The sequence below is a fragment of the Capsicum annuum genome, chromosome 1, assembly GCF_002878395.1.
Source record: "Capsicum annuum cultivar UCD-10X-F1 chromosome 1, UCD10Xv1.1, whole genome shotgun sequence".
Lineage (NCBI taxonomy): Eukaryota > Viridiplantae > Streptophyta > Magnoliopsida > Solanales > Solanaceae > Capsicum > Capsicum annuum.
This window is the reverse complement of record NC_061111.1, coordinates 1,393,028-1,402,067: the sequence shown is the minus strand read 5'-3', so window position 1 is coordinate 1,402,067 and position 9,040 is coordinate 1,393,028. Positions and strand designations below refer to the sequence as shown.

The window sequence follows — 9,040 nt, the reverse complement described above, 5'->3', positions numbered from 1 at the left end:
TCTTTGATTGGATGTTTTGGGTGGTGGTGGTTTCTTGAAAGGTTATTGTATTGTTCAAGAAGCTCATCACAACCTTCATCCCTTGTTAAAACAAAAAATACAACACTAAGGAGACTTGGCCATTTGTTGGTGGATTTGTTGTTGGTTGTTCTTAGAGATTGTTGTTGTTCTTGGTGAATGTTGTTATTGTTCTTGTGTTCTTCACCTCCTTCATAAATTATAAAACATAAAGTGAAGTGTTAGATCCTAAAAGTGAAGGAACAAGGTGTAAGAATTGTTGGTCTTCAAGACTTTACAACCACCAAAGACATATCAATCACTTCTCAACCACTTTCCATGAAACAAGGGGCCCATGTTTTAAGGAGAAAAGTCAAGTCTTGCTTTTTGAATTTGAAAGAGGATTTCAAGACTTGTTTTCCCTCCTTAACCAATTCCCAACAATTTCAAATTACAATTGGACTAAGACTTGAATTGGAAAATAAAATTTGATAACAACCGCAACCAATATGTGGCTGCCACGTCATATTTTTACTATTCACCGATAATGTTTAAGCTCAAATTTTGATGTTCTAGTTTCAATTTGTTGTTCTTTAGTCTCGTTTGTTGATTCTATTACTAATTTACAAGCTAGCACTAGATTGTAAGTTAGTTTTGAAACCGTTCTTCGTGTTAACTTTCCTTTGTGTGTCTTTGTCCTTTGAGTCATTGTAACGTCTTTGTATTTTTTTTCCTTACTCTTTGGAGTTGTTGTCAATGTTGGATTCACCTCTCAACACCTCTCGGAGTGCAAGCAAGGTTACAATACTTGTGAGATTGAGTGTGAGGGATCCTAGTGACACGAATTAAAAGAGAGAGTGGGAATGTTTTGTATAACTAACGTATTTTCTATTTTGTAGGTAACTCCTTTGCCACAATGGACACCATTTTGGCTCACCTTGATGCTATTGCCCGAGAAATAGCTAAGGCGAATGCGGGTCTTCACAAATTGGGCTCGGATATGTTTAGTATACTTGAGAGGTTGGATCGAGTGGAGAGTCGAAGGAATTCTCGTGATTTTACTTCTGAAGCTTTACCTCGCACGATCAATCCTCCAAGACCACTACCAAATGACATAGAAGTAAGTCAAGCCACCAAATGTCCTCCAAACCGAGACCTACATAGGTCAATCCCTTATCCATTCGATCAAGTCCAACAAAAAGGACTTGGAAGCCAAATCCTTCCCGTCCAAGCTCCACAACCGAAGCTCCACTTTACCAAATCAATCCTCTCAACAGAAACTCCACTTCACCAAAGCCGACATGTCCATGTAGAGGAGACTAGTAGAAAGGAACATGATGGATATAGAGTCTACAATGATGCTTGTATAATGGTAGGAGACTTACTTCGGATGAGATTGAAGACAAAACTCAAGATGGAGAGGAAACCGAGATTCAAAATGAAGATACTACCTGAGACTTGTGTTTGTACTCTCGGGTTCCTCATGATTTTGCGGGCTATTTTTGTGCCATCTCATGATTTTTGTGGACTGTTTTTGTGCCATCTCATGTTTTGTGGGTTGTTTTGAGTGCTTTCTTTTGAAGTAGCCGATTGAACGAGGTGAAGCCGTGAATTTGTGGGCAAATTTCTCTCAAGATGGAGAGGATGATACGGAAATAATCATGGATATGGACTTATGGGAGTGCATGTTGGGTCCGAGACTTGGTGTGTGCAATTGAAGTACAAAAGGAGACCTAAATGCACTAAAAATCAACCAACATATTACACTTCATGGGCACCTAAGTCTTTAAGGGGCCTTTCGGTCCTTTTTGCCTTTTATTTGTAATAGGATATAAATACAACCATGTAGGGATTCTTTGATTAGTTTTGGATGATATTTGTAAGTCTTGTAAGACTTGAAACACCATAGTTAGGTCTTGAAAAAGTCACTAACCGAAACTAGGTCAAGAAATAGTGTGGATTCACTAATGATTGAGTTTGCTTGGAAACGTCAATGCCGGAGAGGTGGAATCCGATCTAGTATCATGTAAGAGATAGGTTTTTATTGTGTGTGGTGTTAAAGGTCCAAGAGTGGAATAAACTCTTGGGTTCTTAAGATTATACCCGTAATTGTCTATCTATCTATCCGTTTACTTTTTATTGTAATCTTATTAGTGTTTGTAACTTGTAACCGTTTCTTCTTGTTTCTAGTGAAGCCGTTTCTTGTTGTTCTTCTTATATTGTTGTTGATCTTCATCTTGTGTTGTTGTGACTTAGTTTGGGTGGCTGTTTTGGTGTTGACACACACCATTTTATCTCATTCTTGTTGTTGTTGTAGTGAATCCGAGTGTGGTCACCAAATAGGTTTATAGGTTCTTCAAACTAGTAGATTGTTTTGGTATTTGTTTCGTGTTTCCGTTGTCATTATTGTATCACACCCCCACCCTTACCCCCTGACACCCTACCTCATCAAAATCAATATGTTCCTATAATTACCAAAAAACTATGATTAGTTCCTAATCAAACATTACAAGACCTCCCCCACCCCTACCAAAACCAACATATTCTCGTAATTACAAAAAATTAATTATGATTAGTCTCTAATCAGGCATTACAAACTCCCCCCTCCCCCTAACACCCCACCTAATCAAAATCAATATGTTTTCATAATTACAAAAAACTATGGTTAATTCCTAATCAAACGTTACAAGAACTCCATCCCCCATCTCCTCACCCCCTAACACCCCATTTAATCAAAACCAACATATTCCCATAATTACAAAAAAAAAAAAAAAACTAACTATAGTTAGTTTCTAATCAAGCGTTACGAACTCCACCCACCTCCCTCTTCCCCCCCCCCCCCCAAACCAATATGTTTCCATAATTACATAAAACTAACTTAAGTTAATTTCCAACTACATGTTACAAGAACTTCAACCCCCTCCCCCAACCCAAACAAACCCCCTCCTCCCTATGAACCCCACCCCTCCCGTTCCCCCAAACCAACATATTCCCACAATTACATAAAACTAACTACAGTTAGTTTCTAACCAAAGTTTACAAGAACTCCACTCACCCCACCCCACCCTATGCTCCCTCACACTAGAGAAGTGAAAAAAGGAGAGAAGCACGTTGCCTGCAGGAGGGGTAGAAAGCAACAAAACAAGGAAGCCATATATTAAGCTGTTTTTAGGAGAACTCTATAACCCCATTTCACTCTCTTTTCTTCTCTTTCTCCTTCTCTTTCTAAAACATATTTTTACTTAAGTTGCTGTTCCCTCCTATTGCACTACTACTACCAACAGTACTACTACTCCTACTCTTGTTAACTTTCTTTCTTGTTATAAAGGGGTGTTTTATTTGTCTCTAAAGAAGAAATGTGGTGAATTTCTTGATTTTGAATTGTGGGTGTTGGTTGTTTTTTGGAATTAAAGAAAGTGAAATCATGGCGAATAAGAATAATGGGTGTTGTAAGACTCAGCAGCAGAGAAAAGTTTCACCTCAAGGTTTGAGTTTTATGTTTTTGTTTGTTGTTTTTATTAATTTTAATTCAAGAATATTTGCAGAGAAAATTTTCAGCTCAAAAGTTTTATTTTTTAAGTTTTGCTGGTAGATTTTATTAATTTTAATTCAAGAATATTTGAAGAGAAATTTTTCAGCTCAAAGTTTGATTTTTTTTTGTTTTTGTTTGTATTTTTTTTGAATTTTAATTCAAGAATTTTTGCAGAACAATTTTTCAGCGCAAAGTTTTTGTTTTTGTTTTTGATTGTAGTTATTTGAATTTTTATTCAAGAATTTTTGTTTTAAAATGTGGTTTTCTTTTTTCAGCTAAAGGTTTGATTTTTCTTCTGTTTTATTTGTAGTTTTTCTTTGAATTCTAATTCAAGAATCTTTGTTTTAAAATCTGTTTTTTTTTTAGCTCAAGGATTGATTTTTGTTTTTCTTTTTGTTTAAAGTCTTTGAATTTTAATTCAAGAATTTTGTTTTAAAATGTGGTTTTCTTTTTTGAGCTAAAGCTTTGATTTTTTTTGTTTGTAGTTTTTCTTTGAATTTTAATTCAAGAATCTTTACTTTAAAATGTGGTTTTTTTCAGCTCAATGTTTGATTTTTGTTTTTCTTTTTGTTTGAACTTTTTGAATTTTAATTCAGGAATTTTGTTTTAAAATGTGGTTTTCTTTTTTGAGCTAAAGCTTTGATTTTTTTTTTTGTTTTCTTGTAGTTTTTCTTTGATTTTAATTCAAGAATCTTTACTTTAAAATGTGGTTTTTTTCAGCTCAATGTTTGCTTTTTGTTTGAAGTTTTTGAATTTTAATTCAAGAATTTTTGTTTTAAAATGTGTCTTTTTTTTCAGCTAAAGGTTTGATTTTTTTTATTTTTTTTTGTCTTTGTTTTATTTATTTGGAATTCTAATTTAAGAATTTTTCCAAGCAATTTTCAGCTCAAAGTTTGATTTGATTTGTAGTTTTCTTGAATTTTAATTCAAGAATTGCTGTTTAAAATGTGGGTTTTTTTGTGGAAAAGTTTCAGGTAGAGATGAGCTGTACAATGAGTTATGGAAGTTGTGTGCAGGTCAATTAGTTGATGTTCCAAAAGATGGTGAAAGAGTTTTCTACTTCCCCCAAGGTCACATGGAACAAGTAAGTTTTTTTTTTTTTTTTAAATAAATAAATTCTTGGCTTTTTTTTTCTTTCTGTTTTTGGTGTATCTTGTTGATTCAAAGCTAAGCTCTTGGTTTTGAGTTATGGATTTTCTCTATCTGAATGTCTATTTTTAGTAATGGTTGCTGTTTCTGGGGATTGTAAAGTTAGAGTCTTTTCTTTATTGTCTCACTTTTTTCTGTTTTAGCCTTTTAGTTGTATCTGGTTGATTCAAAGCTAAGTTCTTGGTTTTGAGTTATGGAGTTTCTCTATATGAATGAATGTCTATTTTTAGTAATGGTTGCTATTTCTGGGGATTGTAAAGTTTGTGTCTTTTCTTTATTTGTCTCAACTTTTTTTTTCGGTTTGTTGAAAGCTGGAAACATCAATGAATCAAGAAATGAACTTGAGAGTTCCATCATCATTCAGTCTCAAACCGAATATCCTTTGTCGTGTTATTCACATTCATTTCCTGGTATGTTTACTAAATTGTACTCATGTTTTTTTAGTATTGCATCCAAACATTGTCTTATGATTTTGTATTGTTGTAGGCTGAGGAAGATACTGATGAGTTATATGCACAGATCACTTTGATGCCAGTGGCACCAGATGTAAGAAGTTACAAAGAACCTGTTTCTTCTTACTTGAAAATCTGTGTTGTTACATTCTATTTACTTGCATTTATAATTTGTTGATCAATTTGGTTGTAATGGTTGATCTAATAGGAGGCACCTGAGCCGAATCGTCCTGAACCACCCCCTCCAGTGCCTGCAAGGCCTAAAGTTCATTCCTTCTGTAAGGTTTTGACTGCCTCCGATACGAGCACTCATGGTGGATTTTCTGTTTTAAGGAAGCATGCTAATGAATGCCTTCCTCCCCTGGTAATATAACCGTGATCCTTTTAGATAGGGGCATTTTATTGGTCCTTTTGACGAAGTAATGAATTAGTTATCGCGCTTGCTATGCTTTGTTAGGACATGAACCAGCAGATTCCGACTCAGGAATTGATCGCGAAAGACCTTCATAATGTTGAGTGGCACTTCAAACATATATTTAGAGGTTTGTAGTGTGTAATAGAAGATATTAGTGAAGCTTTATCGTGTAATTATAAAGGTCAAAACTCACACGTTGTTGTTTTAATTAACAGGTCAACCTCGTAGGCATTTGCTTACCACAGGATGGAGTACCTTTGTTTCTGCAAAGAGATTAGTGGCTGGGGATTCTTTTGTATTCTTGAGGTAACTCTATTTGGTCTCGGTTTCTCGTACGAGTATGAGTTTGTTTGCATACACTTAATGTTGGTTTGTTGACAATCATATTTGATGGATAATGTATGTTGTGTCTAGGGGTGAGAATGGAGAACTACGAGTTGGGGTCAAACGTCTTGGTCGCCAGCAAAGCTCAATGCCGTCATCAGTGATGTCAAGACAGAGTATGCATCTGGGGGTCTTAGCTACAGCATCTCATGCTGTTACAACCCACACGATGTTTGTTGTTTACTACAAACCGAGGTTTGTCACATACATTTCCGTTCTATTATCATCATCCTTCTATAAACTAGCGGTCACTTTCATGCCAGAAACACACTAAATCTTTCATATGCTGTTTCAATTTTTTGCTGTGACAAAAAACCTTCAGAACCACTCAGTTCCTCGTTGGCGTCAACAAATACTTAGAGGCTGTTAAACGTGGATATTCAGTTGGCACGCGATTTAAAATGCAGTTTGAATCGGAAGAGAATCCTGAGAGAAGGTAGTGATATCAGATATTCAGAAGTCTTTGAATTAGATTTTTATTTGCCAACTGCTTAGTACTGACAGATTGGGGTTTTCATGTGCTTTTCTTTATTATTTTTCAGATATATGGGCACTATAGTTGGGGTTGATGATCTTTCCTCTGAATGGAAACATTCTAAGTGGCGATCCTTGAAGGTTGATGTCTTCGGTTGAGCATTTATATTCGGCAATGTTCTTTAGGTTCAGTTTCTAATCACCATTATCTCCTTGTGTTCCAGGTTCAATGGGACGAGCCTGCGTCCATTTTAAGGCCTGACAGAGTTTCTCCTTGGGAAATCGAACCTTATGTGTCTCCATTCCCAGATCCCCTTATCCACTCAATCGCAGGGAAGAACAAAAGGCATCGGCTACATACTGATATCAAAATATCAGGTCCGAACGAAAATTCTCAACAGCATTGTCTTTTTTCATGTATTGGTTGCGGACATATAATTTCTATTTTCATTTTCTTGATTATTTTGCTTTTCTTTTCCTGCTAGAACCTTCATCCTCAATTGTATCAGCGATTTGGAATCCTTCCATTGATTCGCCTCAGTTTAACACCTCTGGCATCAACAACAGTACTAGCACATTAGCGTCTCATGCAGAGGGTGGTTGGCCGCTTGCTCATTTAAATGCTCTGTCGAGTATGCTTGTGGATGAGGCAGAAGATAGTAAAAGTGCCTCGGCTTTGTCTGGTTTTCCATCCGTTTTGACCCCGCAATATGGGCTAGGGACTAATCAGCCGATTGTTGGTTCTGCTGATGAGAGGAAATGTGATAATGTAACAACCTGTAGACTATTTGGTATCGACTTGAAAAGTTCCTCAATCGGTACTAATGAGGCCCCACTGCAACAGCCAGCCACTATTTCTTGTGGCTCTGCAGAGAAAGCACCTCCAAACACGGTGCCTGCTGGTGACTCAGATCAAAACTCCGACCTTTCAATTGACCTTAAAGATCAAATAAGCCATTTGCAGGTACTCCTCAAGGAGGTTCAAAGCAAGCCGAGTTGTTCCACCAGGACTCGCACAAAGGTATTAAATCAAAAGCCAGAGTTACATTCTTACAAACTTAATATTGCCTCGAAAGCTATTATTAAAACTCTTAACATGTTTTCGCATGTGGAATCCCTTGAGAAGGTTCAAATGCAAGGGGTAGCTGTTGGTCGTGCAGTGGATTTAACCAAACTGAAAGGATACGATGAGCTTACAAAGGAGCTTGAGGAGATGTTTGAAATCCAAGGCGAACTTCACTCACGAAACAAGTGGGATATCGTGTTTACAGATGATGAAGGTGATATGATGCTAATGGCTGATTATCCATGGCAGTAAGTTCTCTCTCGCCTTTAACAATTCACGACTGAAATATATATAATCATCACACCAGATCTCCATTACATCCTGTAGTTTAACATTGCTCAATCACTGAACTGCAGAGACTTTTGCAATGTGGTGAGGAGGATTTTCATTTGTTCAACTCAAGATATGAAGAAGTTAACCCTGTCGCGTGCAGACAGTTAAAGCGCGGCAGCTTTCAAAATAATAAAGCTGAAGATGAGGAAAGTCAGGACTCAGCCTTTCTAAGTTGTGAATCATTTTGTTACCTTTCAACTTCATTCTGCAGATACAACAGCACAGAATGAAGGGATGATGTTGACATAGCACCGCGTAGAAGCTTGTTCTTTCGTACCTTTTTATGTTAGTCTCTGCTGGAACGAATCATGGTTCTGTCATCGAGGACATTCCAGCCTTCTCCTAGCTGTTAAGTAAGTTGTTAACTGGTTGTAGAAGGATCAAACTAGTATAGGGATAGTACTAGCAAGTTGTGAATAACTAGTTAAGGGTGTCTGTTATGGGGAGTCTGGTGGTCTCTATGTAGTGTGTTTTGTTTATGTTAACCTGTAAGTATTTGCAGCCTTCTGGAAATGTAATGCATCATGTTGTTGTTGATGGGCAGCTGCATTTTAATAAAACGCGATGGTCTACATTGCCCGGTACTTGATACTTGTCATCTCTGTAAGTCTCTTTTGATGCACAATAACAATTTCGAGGAGCATACATTTTGTTAAGCTTTTGCTTGTACTCTGATCAAAAGCTCTTCAATACACTCCCTAATAAGCATGCTTACTCTTTCTTTGTCCAAGCCGGTTGTTTCCAGTTCTTGAACCCACCCGTGACCTCTTGGTCGCATGACAGCTAGCAAATCCCGAGCGGTAGACGTCTAGAAATTTCTGAATACTTTTAAGCCTAAAAGTTGTGCATATGATGTTTGGTTACAAGACTTTTTGGCTCTGTAACTACATCAAAACACATTGTTAGAGAATTGTAAGTCAGCATTTTGCCTAAGACTCCTTTCTGTATATTTTTTTAAAAAAATTTGTTGACTGCCTGCAACAAAATTAAAAAAAAAAAAAAAAAAAAAGATGCACAAAGTAGTCTCAGGCAAATGACAACTTACAATTGTCTTAGATTCTATTTGTCTAAATTCATTAATTTACTTTGGCACAATCACTGATTTATCCAATCTTGTTTGTATATAGAGTTGTTGCAATTTCTCGGAATTCAAATAACTCCAACAGTTGTTTTTATAATTTTCACAAAAAATTCAAAAATAATTCTAAATATTACTCCAATTTCTAAATACCATTTTC

General features: G+C 36.4%; 1 protein-coding gene across 3 annotated transcripts; it reads left to right on the top strand.

The window, feature by feature from the left end:
• Positions 1-3,033: 3,033 nt before the first annotated feature.
• Positions 3,034-8,386, top strand: LOC107864089 (auxin response factor 9). Of its 3 annotated transcripts, none has more exons than XM_047413926.1 (14): positions 3,034-3,482; positions 4,498-4,613; positions 4,990-5,088; positions 5,165-5,224; positions 5,339-5,494; positions 5,588-5,672; positions 5,761-5,851; positions 5,960-6,124; positions 6,252-6,365; positions 6,472-6,544; positions 6,628-6,781; positions 6,889-7,424; positions 7,530-7,717; positions 7,826-8,386. In XM_047413926.1, exons 1-14 carry the CDS (start codon positions 3,422-3,424, stop codon positions 7,908-7,910), a joined length of 1,983 nt encoding a protein of 660 aa, XP_047269882.1. In that variant the 5' UTR covers positions 3,034-3,421; the 3' UTR covers positions 7,911-8,386. The 3 variants fall into 3 exon arrangements, with proteins under 3 accessions (XP_047269882.1, XP_047269891.1, XP_047269886.1); XM_047413935.1 differs by having other exon boundaries at positions 3,043-3,482; positions 4,546-4,613; XM_047413930.1 differs by having other exon boundaries at positions 3,043-3,482; positions 4,504-4,613.
• Positions 8,387-9,040: the final 654 nt, after the last annotated feature.

Excerpts from the sequence above, each read along its gene's own strand:
- LOC107864089 (XM_047413926.1), top strand. The coding sequence starts at position 3,422 with ATGGCGAATAAGAATAATGGGTGTTGTAAGACTCAGCAGCAGAGAAAA. Across the intron at positions 4,614-4,989 it reads CCCAAGGTCACATGGAACAA|CTGGAAACATCAATGAATCA; the intron begins GTAAGTTTTTTT and ends GTTTGTTGAAAG. Across the intron at positions 6,125-6,251 it reads GTTGTTTACTACAAACCGAG|AACCACTCAGTTCCTCGTTG; the intron begins GTTTGTCACATA and ends AAAAACCTTCAG.